The sequence below is a fragment of the Labrus bergylta genome, chromosome 8 (genome assembly GCF_963930695.1).
Source record: "Labrus bergylta chromosome 8, fLabBer1.1, whole genome shotgun sequence".
Classification (NCBI taxonomy): Eukaryota; Metazoa; Chordata; class Actinopteri; order Labriformes; family Labridae; genus Labrus; species Labrus bergylta.
Genome location: NC_089202.1, coordinates 1,366,762 through 1,389,435, shown reverse-complemented (window position 1 = coordinate 1,389,435; position 22,674 = coordinate 1,366,762). Strand labels below are relative to the sequence as shown.

General features: G+C 39.2%; 1 protein-coding gene across 6 annotated transcripts in view; it reads left to right on the top strand.

Moving 5' to 3' along the window:
• The window catches only part of rims2a (regulating synaptic membrane exocytosis 2a), a 144,460-nt gene that overhangs the window by 81,261 nt on the left and 40,525 nt on the right, over window positions 1–22,674 (top strand). For 2 of the 6 annotated variants that reach the window (XM_065957672.1, XM_065957671.1), the window contains 14 exons: window positions 843–962; window positions 2,517–2,616; window positions 2,785–2,908; window positions 4,461–4,507; window positions 4,796–4,908; window positions 7,924–8,054; window positions 8,503–8,674; window positions 8,979–9,132; window positions 11,745–11,813; window positions 14,056–14,194; window positions 14,603–14,704; window positions 16,952–17,068; window positions 19,895–20,080; window positions 21,781–21,887. In XM_065957672.1, coding sequence (XP_065813744.1) covers window positions 843–962; window positions 2,517–2,616; window positions 2,785–2,908; window positions 4,461–4,507; window positions 4,796–4,908; window positions 7,924–8,054; window positions 8,503–8,674; window positions 8,979–9,132; window positions 11,745–11,813; window positions 14,056–14,194; window positions 14,603–14,704; window positions 16,952–17,068; window positions 19,895–20,080; window positions 21,781–21,887 — 1,681 coding nt within the window. Of the gene's footprint in view, window positions 1–842; window positions 963–2,516; window positions 2,617–2,784; window positions 2,909–4,460; window positions 4,508–4,795; window positions 4,909–5,885; window positions 5,934–7,923; window positions 8,055–8,481; window positions 8,675–8,978; window positions 9,133–10,246; window positions 10,274–11,744; window positions 11,814–14,055; window positions 14,195–14,602; window positions 14,705–16,951; window positions 17,069–19,894; window positions 20,081–21,780; window positions 21,888–22,237; window positions 22,271–22,674 lie in introns of all 6 variants that reach the window. The other 4 variants (XM_065957666.1, XM_065957667.1, XM_065957668.1 and 1 more) reach the window with 4 other exon arrangements.

Genomic DNA, 22,674 nt, shown 5'->3' with positions numbered 1-22,674 from the left:
CCTTTTAGCGCAGTTGGAACACCTTTACTCAGGCCCGTCCCTTTCACTCTGCTGCCCTTCCCCACAGCACCCAGTCCAGACAGAACCTGCCCCTGCTCAACTTTCCACTCACTTCTATAGCAAAACCCAGTTATGTAAGAACACAAAACAGGACAGACTGGATATGTTTTGCACAAAAAATAAAAACATTTGTTTTTCTTTTTTCCCTTCCACTGCGCGTCTGTTATTTCACCCTACCTGTGTCTCATGGCTTTATTCTGTGCTGTGTTTATTTCATCTTTTAGAGATCTTTAAACTTGCACCTCATGGTCCACCTCATTTGTTCTTTTAAATTGAACTTTTCCCCCCCTTTTGCTATCTGCTCTTCCTCACTTTTCCACTTGACAGTGGTTTATGTTTGTGTGTAGTGAAGCAACAGACTGAGACTCCAGTGTTCCTGCTCTGTTTGAAGAGTTGGTTTGAGGAGTGTTTGGGCTGCTTGCTTTACTCTGCATGGGATGCTGCATGAAGCTCACTCTAGCCTCACACTGGCAGGTTCACACAAGCTCTAGAAAAACCATTAAACACTACTGTGTTAGGTGTTGTTTTCAATCAGTATTTGTATCCATGATTAGCTGAGAAGATAGGTATCTTTAGAATTTAAATGAATGAGAATGTAGCTTTCTAAAAAAAAGATTAATTGATGAGCAAACAGAGTTTGTGTGAACTTTCTTCCTTGAGTGAATAAAGACTTTCCCCGTGACCTCTTTTCACTATGAACAGTTGTCTGCTTTGGTCTAAAGTAATCACATTTAAGTGGATGAGTTGTTAAACAAAAGGTGTGTTGTTGCTCTGACCTTTAGCACCCGGTGACGTGGCAGCCGTCCAAAGATGGGGATCGCCTAATAGGGCGTATTTTACTCAATAAGCGTATGAAAGATGGAAGTGTGCCTCGAGACTCAGGAGCTCTGCTTGGTCTGAAGGTGAGCTTATAATGATTTTGTCTGTGTGTCTATGAGTATGTATGTTGCAAGCACACATTAAAATGAAGAATATTTACACATCATTAAGCTTTCTGCTGTGACCTCATTATTCTACCTCCAAAAAAAGCATGTTGAAATATGCAGATTCAGCACCTTTAATCCAAGAAATGTTGGTTTTAGCCACTAATTGACCAAACACAGGTACTCAGAAGGTTTAGGTAAGTACTGTATCAGTGTTGGTTATGAACATTTATTTGGACAGATGGAATAATGACTTATGACTCCATTTTCTGGCTTTTTTTCTGTTGGCTTTCAAGTATTGATTACATCATGGTGTTGCTCAGTATTAATATTCATTGAGGACTCAGTGATGACACTGTTGCGTATTAATGCGAGACATTTGATATTGAGCTTCATGATTTATAAAATGTATAATTTTCTGAACTCCAATTAAACTGAATAACTGCAGTCAATCAAAAAAAAAAGTTTTGTCTTCCAGATTTGACCATTGAAATAGTATTTATTTTGCACTGTAACAGCAGTGTTTAAGTATTAAATATCAACACCCCAGTAGTCTATATATATTAACATTTCATGCATACTGACTATGTGTGTGTTTATCTAACTTCTATACTATAGGTAATATTATTGCTTGGCATAATTTGAGGCTTTGGTCAGTATATTGCTGCAGTGCCTGAAGCTTATATACAGTACCTGTTTTCTGTTGTGGTAGATGATTTAATTTCCCCTCCCTTTTCAATGTTACATAAATCTGTAGTTGGTGCTCAATTGTAAAAAAGCTGAGCAGTCAAAGTCCACAGGAGCATGCTGGGCCATGAGGAAAGAGAACAGAGAACAGCAAGATGGGGAAAAATCATTACTGATTGAATGACTCTCCTGAAATGGCATGTTTGTGTCTGCTCAGTGCCTCTGTGCATTTTTGTCCACTCAGCAGCAGTCAACCAACTCGGCAATCCAACCAGTCAGTCCATCAGTCAGGCTGCCAGCCTCGCCCTCTCTCTCTCTCTCTCTCTCTCTCTCTCTCTCTCTATCTCTCTACCTCTCTCTCTTCTCCTCTACAGGCCTCCTTCTCTGGCTCCAGCCTGTTACATAAAGCCATTTCATTTAGCAGACTTCCCTAAGCTCTTTTGTATGTTGGCATTCAGCTGCCATTAAGAGGGATTTTTATTTGTATGATGCCCATGTAAGCTGAGTGGAATGTAGTACAGCAGCTCAGGACTGCACAGTACAGCTCTAGCCCATGGGCTAGCGCTGCTACAGATCCACAGAGCAGCACCACAGTGTGTCCCTGGGGAAGAAAGCACAGCTCTGGACATGTTAAAAAATCAGATTTGCACTTTTACCACCGAACCTGTGTTGTAAATGCTTTTATTGAAGATTGAAGATGTTTCCCTTGCAGGCAAAAGCTAAAGCCATATGGCATCAACTGGAAAAATCTGTCGTCTGTTACAAACATGTTCTTAGCATGAACTCCAAAACACAAAAATAAATATGTAACACTGACTCGTGTATGTCACCTCTCTGCTTCTTCAGGTGGTTGGAGGCAAGATGACAGAATCTGGTAGACTATGTGCTTTTATCACTAAAGTGAGGAAAGGAAGTCTAGCAGACACTGTTGGACACCTCAGACCAGGTAATAAAATCACACATTCAAGGAAACTTTTGTACACTATTTCTTATTGTGGATTTTTTTTAAGTATGCTCTAAAGGTGCAATATGATTTATATTTTATACAGACAGCAAAAACAGCAGCATAAGAATGAAATATTAAATATTCCATGTGTCCCTGGTGTTTTTGCAGGTGACCAGGTGTTGGAGTGGAATGGGAAGCTTTTACAAGGAGCCACATTTAAAGAAGTTTACAATATCATTCTAGAATCCAAGCCTGAGCCACAGGTGGAACTAGTGGTGTCACGGCCTATAGGGTGAGAGCTTTACAGTCACTGTCAAACACAAGCACACCATTGCTATGTTCCAAGTTAGCAGCGATAGTACAAACTTTGGAGACCACATTTGAAGGCCAATTACGTCACAGCGCCGAACGCTGTCCCATTTCGAAGGCTCCTTCAAATGCGTCCTCCTCTCCCCGACCAACCCGGATCCATTCAGTGCATCCTTTGTGGTTCAACAAATCTCAACATTTATTGCGCACCTTATTTTAAAATAAACCTCTAATCATAGTCAAAGCCTGGCATTATAATTATGATTTGGCGTACAGTACACGATAACAGACTATGCATAATTTAATAAGAGAAGCAAACACAATAAAAATGGAAGTATAAAAATAAATAAAACAAATAGAAAGCAAAAAAACAATAAGAATTCTAATGACGAATTAAGATATGTATAGCTTTGTAAATCACCTAAAGGCATGTTTGGCTTTACACATTCCAGTGTTTTCTTGAAGTTTTTGAAGCTCATTCATGAAGATTAAGAACAGTGGTCTGGTCTTTGTAAATCTACTTTTGTATATTAATTGGTTGTTCAATAATCAGGGTATTATACATTGGCTAGTTCAGCATTAGCTGCTGAGGTGGTTAGGCGACATAAATCCTCTGTAGACCAGACTGTCAGTTCAGACTGAACGGTCTACAAGGGCTGGATCCTTCATATGCTGGATCCTTCATATGCTGGATCCTTCATATGCTGGATCCTTCATATGCTGGATCCTTCATATGCTTGGTCCTTCGAAGGATGCTACCCCTGAAATGAGATACAGCTATTCTTCACCATCCAGTTTTGCCTACAACATCTGTCCATATTACCCATCTGCCTCTTATTCAGAGATAGATTCCAGGATCCTGTGACCCCCCCCCCCAAAAAAAAATGTACCACTTGAGACTATGAGCTTTTTTTAAACCAATTGAATTTTATGCCATTAAAGGTGTTTTTTTTAAAGGCTCCTTATTTGATTCAGTCGATGAGAACACAGATTTTTTTAAAATAGAAAATTGTTCAGTGGACATTTATTAGATTAAAACATGTCCCTCACTTAAACAACAATAAGGGGGTCTGTGTAACAGATTGTGGCATTTTACCGCCGCATTACTCAGAATAACTTTGAACAGGTATGTTTCAAATCAGAGGGTGAATTTAGTTTGTTTTCTAACATCATTTGTTAAATTGAAATAGTGGTGCTGATGTTGTTAACCAACATCTGTTCCTCAATCCCCCTGGCTGTCGCTCTGTCAGCGAATGAGGCTGACAGCACAGCCTGAAAAAATAAATGCTGCCGCTTCTCTTCTACACTCTCCTCTAGCGGATTTTCAAAGGGTTAATTGTGGGGATAAACAGAAGCACCTTTGTCAATTCCTATATCTGACCTGCTTTGTGCTGCTGAGGGAGCTGCTGGGTGAATCAAGACTAATGCGGTGCTTACAGTCATTTAACCACAGTGCAGTCAGCATTAGCTCAAATTGATCTTTTCCATCCCTTCCTTCTCTCCCTTCTCTAACAAACATGTTGTTGTTTTTTCAGAGATATTCCAAGGATACCAGACAGCACACATGCACAACTGGAATCAAGTTAGTCTTTTTCAGTTCTTATGCCCATTTCATTACCCAGACGTATCCTGTGAATCTTCCTGGAAATATCAAATAAAGAAACTGTCTTAGAATTGTGTCTTTTACTCTGCCTCAGCATACTTGTCTTTCTTGTCTTCTTTGTTTCTCTCTTCCTGTTTATGTTCTTTGTCTTGACCACTGACGTTTGCATTTCTCGTTTGTCTCTTCTTCGTCTTCATGTCACTAAAGCCACAAAGTAAAAATAACATCCTACTAAATAATTTGATTGTGTCCTTTTTGGTCTGTCAGGTTCGAGTTCTTTTGAGTCTCAGAAGATGGATCGCCCATCCATCTCCGTCACGTCCCCCATGAGTCCCAGCATGCTGAGGGACACCCCCCAGTACCTGTCAGGACAGCTCTCAGTGAGTGACCCCAGCATCTCATACAGACCACATGTTAATATTCTGTTAGAATGCTCTGCCCACTGTTGAAAACTTATGAGTGAGATGGGTAATCAAGACCATATGAGTATATTTTGGAAATGCTTAACACGTTGTGCATTGATTATGAAACTCAAAGTATTTAACCCTGGTTCAAAAAAATGGACTGTCAGCTACAGCCTGTCTCAATCTGCCTGTTCATACCGATTTACCAACCCAGCACAGGGATTTATATCAGGTTACTGTGTGTATTGTCCATTATCTAGTATAAAAACCCTCGAGGGGGTAATGGGTAAAGGGCTGCATTAAAGCAAGAGATAAATCAACTCTCATCCACAAGGGAAATAGTTCAAGCATTTATGTAATACCTTCTGGACATGATTTGCTTACACTGTAGAGAAATTTGACTCCCATTGAAACCATTCAAACTATTTCAGCTGACTGAAAATAAGCACTGAATTCTAAAAAAAGAAAAAAGAAAAGAGGCCTAATATTAGATGCATCTTATGTTTTAAATGTTCTATGCACTGCTGGTCTTGAAATTATACTGAGCACTGAAACAGTTCAGTCCATTGAATAATTCTGCACAGTAAAGAAATGATAGTAAGATATTTTTGGAGCAGTCTGAGTTGGGAATAATGAGGGTTTAAACGTCACTATGACGTCAGACTACAGAGGAGTAGAAAGAGATATAATTGTGACTCATTGATCAGTTCAATGGGTCCATGCAGAACAGAGCAGAAAGGCTTAGGGACAAGGAATCAAGCAGAGACGCAAGAATATAAGTGAGAGGTGAGAAAGTAAAGTACGAGTGAACCGGGTGGATTTCTCATTCAGAAGTGTTATTTCTGTTTAGGGTGAATTGTAAGTTTTGTCATTGTTTTGTGGGGTTTGGTTTTATGCATTTTCTTTCCTTTTCCTTCTTTTTCTTTTTTTGCTGTTTAATTTTGCTTATCCAGAGCCAAAGCCTTAGTAGAAGAACAACGCCTTTTCCCCCTAGGGTTCAGGTAATGGGCCCTGTCTGAAGGGCACAAACTCTATTTGGTCTTTGCTCCTTGACTGTTGAATGGCCTTTTTCTGTTTCCATACTTTGGAAAATGCATTCCGGGGGAAATGGCAGCTTAAAGTTTCCCTCTCAGTGCAGTGCATTCTGTCATTTTCCTTCAGTTTGATTTCTTGAATTACTGTCTCTCAATGATGAGAGTTATTATTCATTTTAACCCATTCATATCATTATTTCAAGATAGTGCATGCTAAACTAATCCGATCACATTTAAGAGACACTCTTGCATTGCCTTATTTTACACCAGGATTGACTGAACCTTTTGTTATATATTTTGTAACATTTGCAATACAGGATGATGTCCCCTTGAGCAATTTGAGGAAGAAGACTTTATTTTTCGGTTTAGTGTGACATGAAACCCAGGTCTTCAAACTTCAACCCTTCACATATCTATAGGACAACTCCTTTATGTGCCAGTTATATTTATCTTGTAATTAGTAAAGGGACCACATTCAATATTAACAAAAGCAGCTTGAATTGTTGGTCTCAGTTCGTTAGTTGAATGTTGCAGTGAGAAGATAGATAGACCACTGTCCTGTGTCTGAAACCAACCAAATCCTGTTTTCCCCTCCAGATGAGAGTACACCAGTAACCAAATTGTACCCTGTACCTTACACCTCTTTAACAGATTTCGAAATGAGGGTTTTCTTCATTCTGAGGCATCTTTTAATCTGCCATCTTAGTGTCTTATTAGTGTGTCTCATTTTCTGTTTTTTGTTTTTTAATGGAACGCAGAAAAAATCCCTTTGTGGGCTTGCATTTTTGATTCAGGTAGCTTGAAATACTCCTATTTTCTTCTTATTTATATCTTACAGTATGTTGTTTTGCCAAAGAGTACCCTCACAAAATTGTCTGCAAGTATATGCTTGAGAGATTTCAAATTTAAAGGATAATTATTATCTCATTGATGGTGTAACATTAAAGACAGTACAGTTCAGTCATATTTTGCAGTGTCGGGAATTTTGGAATGCAACACACTAAAATTTCTTTGCTACAATTTGTTTTCTGTAAGCCCTATGCTGTCTGTTTTTGCCTATGAAATCTAGTGACTTATTTTGAATGCGTTTTCTTGCATTGCTGCATGGATAGTTGGTAGTTTTAAACTTTCCCATGGCCTTTTTTTTTAAAGAAGTATGGACAGGAGCTTAGAAGTTTATCATTTCATCGACTGTCCTGGCCTCAGTTGGAGTTTCTTCTTCTTCTAAGTGTCCACTTTTGAAGTCCATACTTCCCTTTCAGTGTAAACTGTCCTTATATTCCTCTTCCTTAACTGCATGATAGATTTCTAGCCCAGTGAATATGTGAGAGAATATTATGAGAGGCAAAAGCAACACAAGTACACTATATAATTTGAACTAAGCACACTGATGATTGTAGAGCATGTTGCCTTCAGCCTTTTATTTCATTTTGCTTCAGTGGAAATGACATTCAGGCCAATTGCATTCAGTTCCATTCAATACACTTTATTCATCCCTGCAGGGGAAGGTTTTAATGACAAGTAGAAGCACATACACTTTAGAACACTTAACTTAAACAACAAACAACAAAAACAACAACACAAAAACAAGGCACAACAAACAAATACAGAAACACGTCTTTTATATTAAAAATAGCTGTCATACACCATCAGCAACTTTGACATTTTTTGCCTTTTCACAGCACATTAACACTGAATAAAGTCCATGTTTTAATGAGCACTGAAGCATGTGACATGACATCATCTTTGTAGGCACATACACTTTTTTCCCCTAAAGGGTGAATACAGGAGAAGACCCTATGTAGTAAAAAATAAAAAAACGTCAGTTGATATTGCATGTAGGTCAACTATTTCTTATTTGAAGTTCTCTTCTCCTGTATTAATCCCTCTTTATGGTTTCAACTTGCAATGGCCCTGAACAGTCCCTCAGCAGGCTATCTCTGTTCTTCCCCTGCAGGTCAAACTTTGGTATGACAAAGTGGGCCATCAGCTCATAGTCACCATCTTGGGCGCCAAAGACCTGCCTGCTAGGGAAGATGGCCGGCCCAGGAACCCTTACGTCAAAATATACTTCCTCCCTGATAGAAGGTAAGAGTAGAGGGTGTTACCTTACTAACCCCCATCATTTGATATCATGTAATTTTACACATTTTTAAAATGAACTGGTTTATATGTGTATATATATATATAAATATGTGATGTTACTGTGTGATGTCACAAAGTCCTGTGTCATTGCTTTGTATCCATCAGTATAAAATAGCTGTACGGATAAATGGATGTGTCTAATTACATGGTTGGTTGTTCAGTGTAGTTCTATTGCAGTGAACTGATGAAGAACCCTACCCTACCCTAAGAATGCAGAAAGTGGACATTTTCAGGGAGATAATAAGTCATCCTGCCATCCCCTTCTCATCAACAGCATGCTACGTTGATGTGCTCTGTGCTCTGTGATCTGTGGTGTTATTGATCTTTTGTATTCGTGGCTCTTCTCTATCATGGTTGTAAATAAAAACAGTTTGAATTATTGTTCCTCCAGCGACAAAAGCAAGAGGAGAACAAAAACGGTAAAGAAATCCTTAGAGCCCAAATGGAACCAGACCTTTATGTACTCGCCTGTGCACCGGCGAGAGTTCCGAGAGCGCATGCTGGAGATCACATTGTGGGACCAAGCCAGGGTGAGGGAGGAGGAGAGCGAATTCCTAGGAGAGGTAAGAAATCCAAAGCCACGCATGAGGGACATTCACTGACAAAATCTCAGCCTGTCCTTGTTATTGTCTCATTGTCCTTCTCTAACGTGTAGTTTTTTGTTTGTTGTATGAAAACTAAACTAAACACAACTAAGAAAACTAACATACACAAAAGAGGGGGGGGGGTGATTCTTACTGTAAGAGTTCTTATAAGCATTGTAGCAGTGTGTTTCCTTTCAATTGAGGAATTTAGAAGAAAAAAACACAATTCTTTTCTATTGAGGATTTTGTTTTAGGAAAAGACATTACTTTTCTCTTTCGGCAGATCCTTATCGAGCTGGAGACAGCTCTTTTGGACGATGAGCCACACTGGTACAAGCTTCAAACTCATGATGTGTCCTCCATCCCGCTACCACGTGCCTCCCCAAACACACAACGCAGGCAGCTCCACGGAGAGAGTCCAACACGACGGCTGCAGAGTACGTAACCCCTGCTACCAAACATGGCTCAGATATGATATGAGATATTGTTATTTGTCGCAAAGAAAGCATGGAAGTGGCTATTCTTTAGGGAAAACTTCAGTTTTTCACAGTGTTATGGCAACAGCGGCGTAACGAAGCTCTGCTGTTAATGTGCATTGAAACATTCAAATTGATTGGATCGGCAATCTGAATAGGGCTAAAGGTAACCTTTAAAAATCATGGCAGCTAACTTTCTTTATAATGGCGTCGGACAAATTCTAATGACTGCAAAGATTCAATAACAGCCCTCCAGTCTGTATCCATAATCTCCAAGTAGCTGATTAACAAAGTGCAGTTGTGGTGAATCTAAATATTGTTGGCCAGTAGAAAACAAGTTCATAAATCCCTTTACTCAAACCAAAGACAACTTTAAAGTGTGTCTAGTTTAACCATCATAGGCACAACTGTTCAGAATAAATTCAGATAATGTTGTAAAATTATTGATTCTATACATTTATAGTTATTAAAGGATTTCACTGCCCATATGAATATTTGGAAGATCCTTTTGATGTAATTCTTCCCCCTTTAAACTCTTAATACAGAGTACAAGCATAACAAGATAAATCCACTGTCACAAAGTGTAAAATCATTGTAACACCTGGAGTTGGCAAAGCTATTATGAAGTCTTCAGCAGTCTGGGCAAATCAAGTGTACTGTAAAGCTGAAAATGGTCTCTTTTGGTTTGCTGAGACCATAGATATTGTTATTGCTGGACTCGCCAACATTGTTTATATTTAAAGACGTAGCATGCAAGGAACACATTGTTTACAAGACTGGGTAGGTCTTACAATGAGTTGTAGTCATGTAGGTAATGGTAATGGCAGAATAAATGAAGGTAACTCTTTAATGATTCCTGATTCTCTCAGCTGTCTTTATTGATGCAGTACTCCCATGCCTGCTTCATTTTTATTTTATTAACTATAATTTCCAAATGTATGTCCTCATTTACAAATAAGGGTATACATACAGTAAACATATTCATTTCCCTAACTGTTTTTGAATTTGTTTCTTAAGGCTTTCAAAAACAGATGTCTTATGTGTCACATCTACCTTACTGCTTCTTCTTTCACAGACAAAGGCTCATATTCGCACAACTCAGGTAAAGGACCCTATGTGGAGAATCTGCTTGTCCTCCTGTCCACCTTCAAAAAAAGCATCCTTGTGCCCTGATTCTCTGCCCCATCTTTCTGTGAAGGGTGCATGTTTCTGCTGTCTTTCATGGATTTCAGTTTGGGAAGTTGCTGTAAATGTAACACCAACCGTTTGAAATCCACTCATGGTATAGGACATTTGAACCCTCAAAGGACAGAAAGATTTAGGACACAGTTGTCTCTTCCTCTTTGTTTATTCACCTGTGAACTATTTCAAAATCCCATCCTGGAACCCACATCCATGTCCTGCAAAACTGCACTTTATCCTTATCCTAAAACAAAAACTAATTGGTACATACAAATGACCTTTAGTCTGACCACTTGCTTTTCCTATGTCATGTATATTCAGTATAATCTTCCCATTACCAATATTCCCTTTTTGTTAACGCAGAGTATTTTTCAAACCTTGCACTTTCTGCTATGCTTGTGTTTGTGTGCCTTAAATGTACATTTGTTTCTAAAAAATGTCACTAGATGACATTTTGCGTGATTCTTGTGTGACACTTTGCTTATTCCTCTTAATCAACCAGAAAATTGGTTTTGTGTTTACCTAGAAAAAAGGAAATTGTACAATAGCTTGTGACATCCCTCTTTTCCAACGACTTGTATATTCTATGAACAGATACTTGTTAACATACTGTGGTTGACTTTACTGTAGTCCATGTTACACAGGACTGCTTCACTGTACTGCTTCTACTAGACACTTAAGGCCTGGCTGCTTCCCCCAGCAGGGTGATTTTCTGGGCGTTTGTGTAAGTGTGAGGTGAAAGAGCTGACAGCTGTAAAAAGTCTCCAGCCAACTGAGATGAGAGGTTGAGAGAGGCAGTGCCAGAGTGCAGCACTTGTCATTTCTGATAAAGCACATGTGTCCAGTTGATTTAGGTTTGAATGAACAGTGAAGGTGGTGGAGGGGGGGACTGCAGGGAGGGGTCATACCTTATAGGGATGGGACAAGGAAGGGTGATAAGTGGACTGAAGAAAGAGTTGTGAAGGCATTTAACAAGTGTGTCACCCCTACCTTCACATGTAAAGGGAAAGATTGAATGTGTCTTTTTAAAGTGCCACACTTCAGATGAAGAGACATCTGCTGTTTTAAATTTCAGTTGAGCAGTGAAATGCAGCAGTGTTTGTCAAAGCTGACTCATATTTTCACATATATAATCTAGAGTTGTTTATTTAGTGGGTTTCTGCACAACATAAGTTGAAGACTGACAATAAATGTTTTGGTCTTCATCTGACTGGATTTAGCTTGGGCCATCAGTTTATCCAATTGAGGTTACATTTCAATCAAATAGGCATATTAAATGACCATGGGTAAACAAGAAAATCAAAATGGCCCACCCTGACCCGTATGTCTCTTTCTTTCTCTCCTCATTTGATCCTGCACACCCTCCTTCCTCTTCTCTTTACCTTTCCAAGGATCCCAGAGGATAAGTGACAGTGAGATCTCGGACTACGATTGTGAAGATGGTGTTGGGGTAATAACAGGTAACACAAAATGGAAAAGAGACATAATGCAAAAGTATATGCTTTGTTCTAGGGATTTTTCTGTAACATCATTTTTTAATTTTTGAAGTTTATTTGACATGTGGACTGAGCATTGACATCAAATGCTTGACAAACCAGCCCCTAAAGACAGTGATATACCATAGTAGCAGTATAAAATGCTGCAGCCCATCAGCACAGAGAGTGAGCACTGAGATTGTACTTGCCTCTACACTGCTAGTTTCTGTTCTGCTATACTCACCAAGGCTTCAACAGCATACCCACGCTTGCACATCCAAAAAGGAGAAACAGTGCCGTCATCTGCCAGAGACCTTCAGAAAATGATGGAGAAAAAGAATGAAAAGTACCTGAAATAAGGCCACATGAAATATCAATCTAAAACTAGAAGAAAATAAAACTCGAGGGTATCAAAGTCATACTTCCTTTCCTGCAGTGTTTGCAGGAAATATGTAGGTAACTTGCTTAACAGAGACAACTGCCTGTCCTGTTGGTTTTGCACACTGGTGATGCTTCACATCCCTTTCAGAAGCTAAAGTCTGGGAGGGGAAACGTGACACATTAACAGGAACTGTATTGTGGAGAAAAGAAAATAGATTTACTTCATGTATCAGATAGTCATAGTCAGGCGGACCGACTGACTCACTGACTGCAGGGAAAGAAGAACATCAGCAGGAGCTTACTGATGATACTGTAGTTGAGGGAAATCCTCCTCCAGCCTCTTAAACATTCTCACCACCCCTTGTCTGGCTCACACTGCCAGCCCCCTTCACTTTATTCACAGTGATGGGAATGCCCCTCCACTCAACTTTGGTCGCATGCGCTTCTTCTGAACTAAGGCTTTACCACATATCAGTTTATCCAGCAATCTTTGCATCAATCTTCTGACACAAATACTTTCCAAAGGGGCAGGACAGATTGTTTTGATTTACTCTAATGGCAGGTTTCTTTTTTGAGAAATAAAATACAGCAGGCCAGAAAAGTTCACACAAGCTTTGCCTCTGTTATCCTGTTATGTTTGCTTTTAAAGCACAATTCTGCTTTTGGTCCCTTGAAGCAAGAGAGTTTAAGAAGTCAGATACTTACCTTACACAACTGCCTGAACATTCAAACTTATATGTCACTGCTATAGCTGTTTCCTACTTCTGCACTGATGCATCACAGTACAATTGTTATATCCAATTTATTATAAGTTTTCCCTGAATATATGTTCCTAACGAGTAGTGGGTACTCATGCATGAACTAGCATGTCAATGAAAACTTTGTACATTATTTGAGCTCTGCATTTATGTTGTTTTCTTGGCTTGGAGCTTGTGGAAATGTTCATTGTTTTAAATGGTGGATGTCATGTTCATCATTGGGAAGTAATATATTGTTTATTTGTATTTGTTTCTCATTGTTTAAAAGAAAATATCAATAGTAGAACTTGTTTGTTACTCAAAATGTATTTTAATTTCAAAATGTGGCTTACACTTGCAATTAGGATGGATCATTTAGTTAAAAATATACTTGTAGATTTCTAACAGCTGTCATGCTCTGCCACTGCCTGTCAAAGACAAACCCTAATGTATTTAAAACCTTCATATATTATCGTCAAACTTCCTCAAGTAAAGGTCAACAGTTCTTTATCATTACCTCCAATTTTTCTGAACTTTCCTTATTTTCCAACTTTTAATTCAGGGGTCTTCTTTAACTCATTTTAATATGCTTTAAACTCTATTGAATATCAATCAACTTTAATAGTGCTAATCATTGACCTTAACTTTACCTTCTAGCCATGCCTGATTATTGGTTAATGAAAGCTTTCAAGTTCAACGGACTAGTCAGTCTTGCAGAGAGAATTCATTATAATGATTCAGATATTTAAAAGGCTATTTTCATGTTAAATACACAATATAAAGACAGCACATGATTTGCACCCTCATTTAAATCTAGTCCTCAAATGTGGAATACAGAGTGTCAGCAGTTTAGTTTGTTTTGTCTTGGCTGTTACAGTGTGTTGTTAAATAAGTTCTGTGCCATGTAATCATCCTTTTTATTGTCAGATGTTCCAGGTTTTGCTTTTTCATCCACTCACAAAACATGGTAATTAACAGGGTGTTATCTTGGACAAAAAAGAGTGTCTTTTTTTTTTTTGTAATTTAAATTCCAGCATTGGAATTTGTTTGGTGTCAGAATATTTATACGGAATGTCACTCTCTTCCTTTGTCTGCCTTTGTCTTCACAGATTACAGGCCAAATGGCAGAGACTTCCAAAGCTCCACGTTGTCGGTCCCTGAGCAGGTGATGTCGTCTAATCACTGTTCTCGGTCAACTGATATCAACCGGGCGCGATCGCGCTCTCCCAGCGTCCCCCCACCCTCCAGGTAACTAATGCTCAGGCCGCTACTGAGTTGACCTCGAAATTCAGGTTGAATGTGTAGATTTCTTTCATATATTGATGTATTTTTTAAAATATTTTTTCCTGTCAACATCCTTAACTGACACACCTATATTGAAACAATAATTCTAAGATAGATGAAGTTTAATTTTTGCTTGAGCAACTTAGCTGAATAACAATAATTATGCAAATTACTCTAAAAAATGTGAATTCTAAAATCCTTCAACCCTCCAAGTGGCCCTCCAAATTCCACATGTTATCTTTGTGGGGATGTATAACTTGTCAAGGCATTACTGAATGCCTCACATAAAGATGGTGGCAGCCCTGGACAGTAGTGGCAGTGTGTGGTGTATTCAGTATATAGGGGGTGATACAGTCCGCTTCTGTCACACAGCAGAAGTCTGGACCCAGCCTTTGACCTTAGGCCTTCTCAGTACAGCTCCTCCACTAGAGTGGACCACCACAGTGTGTCTGAAGATAACTACTCACCTGACAGGTACACACACACACTCCAGCTTACACTTGTGTGCAGTGGATGCATGTATACGCTGGCATGCATGAACAAATGCTGACAACCACAAGTGGGGGCTGATGAGTTACAGATATGCCGGGAGGTGTTTATGCACGCATACACTTGTGCACGATGCTGCGTGCCTTGAAGTCTCGCGGACTGACCTTTTGTGTGGGTGCTTTCTGGTAATACTGCTTTCATGGTGAAACTTTCACCTTCCTTGGAATTATTTTAGCAACATATTTTTGATCTGAAACAGTGGTTAGGAATCTCTATACCTAAATATCTAACTTCCTCAGTCATGTATACATAGCATATCAATTCTGTTACTTCATTTACTCATCAGAAAAAAATGTTTTACACACAGCAAAATGTGCAAAGACAACATTGTCAGACAAGTAGATATTTAATTTGATATTTTTCCATCTTATATTGAGATGGCTGAAATTATGCAGAAAAAGATGGAGCCAGTGCTGCAAATCTCACTATCTTTATGGGAAAAGGTGGTCAAGGGGAAGTGGTCAGTTATCCTCCATCAGCACTTATCTTTTGTGGGAGTAAGAAAATGTTGCTCCAAGAGTGGAATCATAGCCTTGGCACTGCCAGGCTGCAGCTACTTTACTCTGTCCAATTATCTTTATTTGATATTTCTGAGGCTTGGCCTAAATCAGTGTCAGACGCACTTATCTAAATTGTCTGGGACAGTGCTCACTTGACTATATTTCCTTTGCTTTAATTAACAGTGTCCTCTTATTTATTGAAAACAGTTGAAAATGACACAGGAAATAAGTCACTGTTGCCAACAATAATAAAAACAATATAATATAAGTTTTTTGGGACTGTGTCATTTTCGCTGTATTTTCCTGCTTTATTGAATTTCTTGAAATTGTGCCTGTAAAATGTTAATATCCTTTTGTAATATGCATGGTCTTTACTCGTTCAATCATCCAGTATAGAGGCTCAGTGCAGGTGTAGGTGTATTCCATGTCCCACTCTCCTCTGCAGTGCTGTTTGTGAAGCTGAGAAAAGCATCTCCACACCATCCAATTTTTCTTCCTCTCTTATCCTTTTTTCCCTTTTTTTACTCTTTAAAACTGTTATATCAACATTTCCTATGAGCTTTCCTACTACTGCTACTTTTTATCCTATTTCTTTGAGGAATCTCTCGTGGTCTCCCCTCTGTTTCCCCACCCCTCCATCTGTCTGTCTGTGATTCTTTATCTCCAATCCTTTCTCTCACCCCTTTTCTCCTCCACTACGTCTTCTCAGCGCCATCTCAGATCCATCTCTGTCTTCTCTCCTTCCTCCATGTGGTTGCAGCCATTTTCTCACCCTACCTCGTACCAGACATACTCAGCCTATTGATGATCTTCAAAGGGACTCCAGGTAGAACTTTAGCTGAGCAAGCATGAAGCCCATCCCTGCAACTCCACTTTTCAATCCAACACGTTTTTCTTCTCTTAAGGAAGTCTTTCATTTTGGTGAAGAACACATGGCACTGACACTTTGGCATGTTTTTTATCACTGTAACGTTCCCAGTTTGAGAACATCACAGTAGTCATTTAAAATTTATCACGTAGCCTATCTACATTGCACTGAAGAAGTCTTTGTTGTATAATGTACTTTATTTGATGCTTTGAAGAGGAATCTCTAGATCACCTGGCAATTGTCAGTGCCATCGATGTGGTGTTGTGTTAAAGTCGATATTTCTTCTGCAGGAGATTAAATATATCCATGATGTGTATTAGTTTTTATTAGCACATATAATGACACACACCCCAACCATCCAGTATCAGCATTGCTTTTTCTCTCTTTTCATAATCTAAGTCATTTCCAAACCTTCTTCTCATTATTTCTCCAAAAATGTGCGATTTGAGCAAGTGTGATCACTGGGTGAGAACGTGCCTCTTGTTCTTTCATCTTATCCATCAAAGGAGTAACTGAGTGGTATGGCAATACTGAAAATGGATTAGTGTTCAGTGGTTGTGAAGTTTTGTCCAGCAGAGGTGTTTTTTTTTTCCTTCAAAGACACTGATACATTGGGTCTCTTAGTTAACATGTAATCAATATGAATCTGTGGGATACTTTTGTGCTCAGAGTTCAGCCAGTGCAAGTCGCTGATAGAAATCCAAAAGGTGTTCTACTGCATGTCTTCCTTTGCAGGTTTTTAATTCCACTAAAACTTCTGCTGGGAAAAGAAAAGCTTACCAGTTGTGATATTTTTTTCGGCAGCCGCAACCATCGTGTGTACCCAATCTGCAGAGAGGAAGCAGTCAGGTTACTGCGTTCTACTAGGATGTCCCGTGCCTATTCAGAGGGCGCCTACTCCTCCGACTATGAATACGAGAGGTATTGGCATGCACTGCCACTGCATCTGTGCATCCACCATCTTGTGGTCTACTAAAGTTGTCCCTAGTTCGTTTTTATTTTATCCGTGATCTGTAAATGTGATGACAGAAAATGATATCTGTTTGATATCGGTTTTTGTTATTCAGTCATCCCAGCTCTGAAGTCTGTTGCTGTAAAATAACACAACACAACTGCCTCTGTATGATGAGGTTCAGAGCTATGTATGTGTCTCCTGATTGTTGAGTTATTTGCCAGCCAGCACCTGTTTCTACATTTCGACGTCCTTTTTATGTGCCCATGTACGTTATACCAACTGCAGTACATTGATCAGTGGTGTGTTTGATTTTTGGTGTTTTACATGCTATCTGCAGCTGCTTATTGCACACCTATACAATGGCATCTCTGATGCGTTGCTGTGGGCTGCACATTAGCTTTGTAAATTCTGTGTTTGCCCATTGGCTTCTTGTGTCTGGCCAAAATGGGCTGCCAGGCCCTTCCAAGCATGCTGACACCCATCCATCTCCTGGACCTACGCCAGCATTCTGGTGCACCAATAAAAAGAAAGTACTCACATTGCCCCATAAACGCTGTAAAAGGCTTCTCCGTCTTCAATCTTCCACCTGCTGCCATTTGGCTTTTAGTCAGGAATAGTGTGACTCTGTACCATGGAGGAAAAAAAGTGATGATTCCTCAGAACCCGGCCCTGGAGCCTGAGTGACTTTATTAAAGTGTCACAAAGTTTCCCTGAGGCCTAACTTGGCTCAACCTCAGGCTCAGTGTATAGCCTATATCACCATTAACAAGACCACCCCCCTGCTTCTTTTTGTCACCGACCAAAGAGCGGACAGTAGCTAGCATCTCAGTGTTATCCACAGAGGAATATGATAGATTTCTCTCTTCTCTTTACACAGACACAATTTGTTTTTGTCTGCTTCCAGGCAGAGTCAAAGCAAAAGTAGGAACTGAAGAGACATGATAGCAGGACTAAAAAAACTGTAGGCATGTGGAAGAAAATGAGTCAAAGATAAGAAACAGAGCATATGTGAAGTTCAATCCTTTTTGTCAACTGTCTCAGTTTGTGCGATTGTCCTTGCAGAACATGAGAAAATGTTTTTTATGGTTGCGTTGTTTCGGTGCATTGCCCCAGAGTGTATCTTGGAAAGGAAAAAACCTGCTGTGCACATTGTTTAGAACAGCAGCTTCTAGAGATTGAGTAGTTTGACATGTTACAGACATATTTAGAAATTCAGTATATCATAAGCAATAACAGCCTGATGTTGTGAACTCACTTATGACTGTAAAACGTCACTGGAAATGTTGATTAATAATGTGAAAGGCTAAAGGTAATTGGCTGGTGAGACTTTTTTATATCAGAGACAAGGATAGCTCCTCTACTGGACAATTTTTCATACTTCAATATGCTACAGACACTACAAGACCATGACAGTCCTAATCTGTGGATTTGTATTCAAATGAATGAAGTGAGTTCTCAAAATGTAAATTGAAAATGACTCAAACATGTCTTTTAGTGTCTACTAGCCTCATAAGAAGAAGCTCCCACCTCTTTGTATTGTGTAGACACAAACTTGGTCTTCTGTGCCTTAAAATAAAAACAGTGTCATGCTTTAAAAATCTAAGGACCTTTAACAGGCTTAGGTTGAAGAATGGAAACTTTTCCAAACAGTATGCTCTCAACCTCTGTGTTTGTGGCCATTCCTGTCCAAATGTGATATCAAGTATTTCCACATTTTTTAACATGTACAAGTATGATGCATTATTTCTTCTTTTTTCTTTTCTCACTGAAATGCTTAATATCGTTGTATTGTTCTCAATGTTTTCCCTTTTGAGAAACCTCACATGCTTTTTTCTTCAGCTCTTCAGGTGGAGATTTCCCTTTATCCTTCCTGTACCAAAAATACTTACAATGGCCTTGCTATTAAAAGAAAATCCCCCAGATATAACCTCAAATACCAAAATGCAATGCAAATATATACTTCACCTTACCCTCACGATTCACTCTGTCTCCCACATATTGCAAATGGACACCCACCCACCATGTTTAGAGCACATGGTCTCTGCCAGTTCTACATTATCTGTAGACTCACATCAGCACAGGAAACAAACACCATGCAGGGTTCACCTAGCTCTCTGCTTATAAACCGTCCAGTTGTACTTATGGAGAAGAACAGGCAATTTAGTAATGCTAAAATTTGAGAGTTGCATGTGAGACAAACCATATGTTCATTTCCTAAAATCCACAATGCAAACTTCAGTATACAGGTAGTCTGTTACTACTTAAGTTTTGTCTAATGTTCTCTAAGAGTTCCTGGAGAATTTGAGTTTCTCCCTCGAAAGGACACTAAATGTAGGTAGGTGAATATACTGGGGGGAAAAATCCAGATAATATAACAGCATTTAACATAACAGCAAACCCCTTCCCAAGGCAGGATGATGTGTTAAATGTCTTTATTTCACAGCAGGATAAAAAACACATTTCGTAGTAGACTTAGTAAATATCATGTCAACTGCAAACAAAGTCATTTGAAAATACAGTGAAATTTGACCATAACTAAAGCATACACTTGTGTTCATTCTGTCTGCCTACTTTCAGAGATTGCCACGTTTTTCCCCAAAAATAAAGATGTTGAATAAAAATGCGTAGTGACAAATGTGCTTAACAACAAGCATTTGACTTGAACGTATATTCACCTTGAAATTGTGTTAAAGGTGCAGCTATTTTGGTTGCCCTCCATACTCTCCAGCATATTGACCCTGCCCTGCTGGGGCTCCACTGAGTGCCTGCCTATTTCTCAATAACCTCTGTAGGAATCACGGAGCCATGGATAGACACGAGTATCACAGCAGGTCCCGCTCTGCAGACCAGCGACCCACTATAGAGCGCCCCACATCCCGCTCACGCTCCACTGAACGCCCCCACGACTCTTCGCTCATGAGGTCCATGCCGTCCCTGCCATCTGGGAGATCTGCCCCCCCCTCACCTGCCTTGACGAGGTGTGACCCAGATCAGAGAAGCAAACTAGCACAGACTCCGACTGGAGTTTCAGTTGTACATTCATTTCCCTGAGGGGGGAGATAACTTAGCATTAGCTTAAATATCAATAAATTGACCAAAAAATATTGATTTTGCTAAGTAGGAAGTTCAAACTAGAGTCTACTGAATGAATTACATCCTATATTATTGTGCTAACTGGGAATATGCAATAAAAACAGTGAATTCATAACTGAAGGATCAGTTAGATAAACTAACCTAGCATTACATACCTGACCTAAATTGCTGACCCTTCAAAAAAATTGCTTCTTTTGATACATTTGTTAATCGAGGGTAACTCTATTTACAAATGTATCAAAAGAAGCCATTTTTTATATTCTTATTTGTATATATTTTCCCCATTTGTATTTGTCATGCTAATATACATGTCCAGCTCCTAGCCAATAGGAATTATTATTTTTGCCCCAGAGCAGCTGTACCTAAATGTTTGAACAACTGAAACCTTGTTATACCAAACCAGTTCAAACCCCTTCCCATTAGCTCCCACACAGCCCGAGCCTGACTAACTCATATAATGAACTAGAAAAAAACATCAATCCCACGTACCTCTCACCTTCTCAATACCCTGCTTCTTTACCTCACCTCACCTCACCTCACCCACCACCCACTCACAAGTACCCCACAACCCACCTTGCCATTTTCTGTTTTGTCCCCAAAAGTAGCTGTTGCTGTTCTTTACTCATTTCTTGGCCAGTCCTGACACTGTAGATAGAGTGCTAATTCTTTTTCATTTTGAACATACTGCTCATACGCTTGCGTGAATATAGCAGTAATGTACCTACATTTCACTTTGATTTCATTACTAACAACCATTAGTGCCGTTTAGCCTGTGATGGCATTCTGTTTTGTCTTTTTCTTTTCTTCCTTTTGTCTTGACATTAAGCCTTTTAAGTCCTTTTGGGGACAGTCTGAACGCATGGTCGCACTGGTCTGCTGTTTCTGCATTGAACTCTTCTCTCCTTGCAGCTTGATGAGTCGACTGTACATGCGATTCACACCTGGCATCTTTTATTGCAGCTCAGACCCTTACAGTTGATGTATCCCTCCACTCCCATGCCATGTGCCAAACATCATTGCTGTGTGGATTGGTTTTGTATATAGAGAAACAGATCATAGATTATTAGAAATTAGTTATTTATATATATATATATATATATATATAGATAGATAGATAGATAGATAGATAGATAGATAGATAGATAGATAGAATTTGAAAATATTTGGAAAAATATTCAATCTAATATATTTGTGTCAAAACAAGTTGTTATTTTATTGTTTTATTAATAAAAATAAAAACACACACCTAGCAGCATCAGTGCTAACAGTGACAGCAACACATTTAAGAATATCCAGCATAGCTAACCTAACTGTCTAGCTAATTCTATTATCAACACAATTACTGTAATGGGATCCAACATATTTTCTAACTGTTCAAGCTGCTTATAGTTAAATTCAATTAATCGTGTTTAGTATCTTATAATATTACATAGTTCAAAAAAGGTATTAGTTAAAGTTCAAATCTTTACTTTTTTATTTTAAGCCTACTTTTTTAAAATTTAAACTGATAGTTTCCCTGCATCCACTTTAAGATCTAGTCCAAAGTTGTGTCTCACCCCATTGTCAACTACTTTTTGTCATGTAGGGCGCATCCTCGTAGTGGATCGGTACAAACAAGTCCCTCCAGTACCCCCATGTCCAACAGACGAGGACGGCAACTCCCCCAGCTTCCACCCACGGGAAAAGAGAGAAGTAAGTCACCTATAGTAAAAATGTTAATCTTTATTAAAATGTCAAGCAACTTAAAGATAATGGAACTTAAGGGTGTGCTTCTGTGCAGCTCGTACTTACATATACTTGAAGAAGCTTTTGAATTGGTGACCCAGCTGATTGGGGCTGGCTATGATTTTAAAGCTAATTGCAGATCACTTTACTTTTGACTGAGAAAGGAGGGTTGTGATTTGAACATGATATCATTTTGTGTTAAGTGATGGATCTTATCAAATATAAAAGGATATTCCTTTGATTTAGATTTTTTGGTGATTACTTTTGCCTTCCACCCATAACATCTCTACTTGGTTCCTTTTCCATTTCTCTATCAGAAGATGGAGATGAAGGAACAGAGCCTTGTGAAGGTCTGTACCTGAATGTGTAGGTTTAGTCTTTCAGACTGAGAGTGCTGCAGCACCTTTCTCTGAAGGCCAAAACCCAGCCTGCAACAACAGGTAGCTGGGTTTACTGGGGCTAAGCTTACTCTGGCGCTCCAAGAACCCTGCCTTTTGTTGCAGCTGTATTTGACTTTAGATATCTTGTGCCGTCATGTTGTATCTACCTTGGCCTGTCTTGATCCTAGTATTGATTGTGCCAATGTTCTTTTTACAGTTCTCCTCCTGTGTTTTTATTGTTTTGAGTTTTACTCACTTTATTCTAGCTACTTAGACTGCTGAGATACTTAACCTCAGCTTAGAAAATGCTTTACTGTCTGCTTCTATCAAATCGGGTAAGCTTGATGCTGTGAGCTGTGATTAAGGCACAGTAG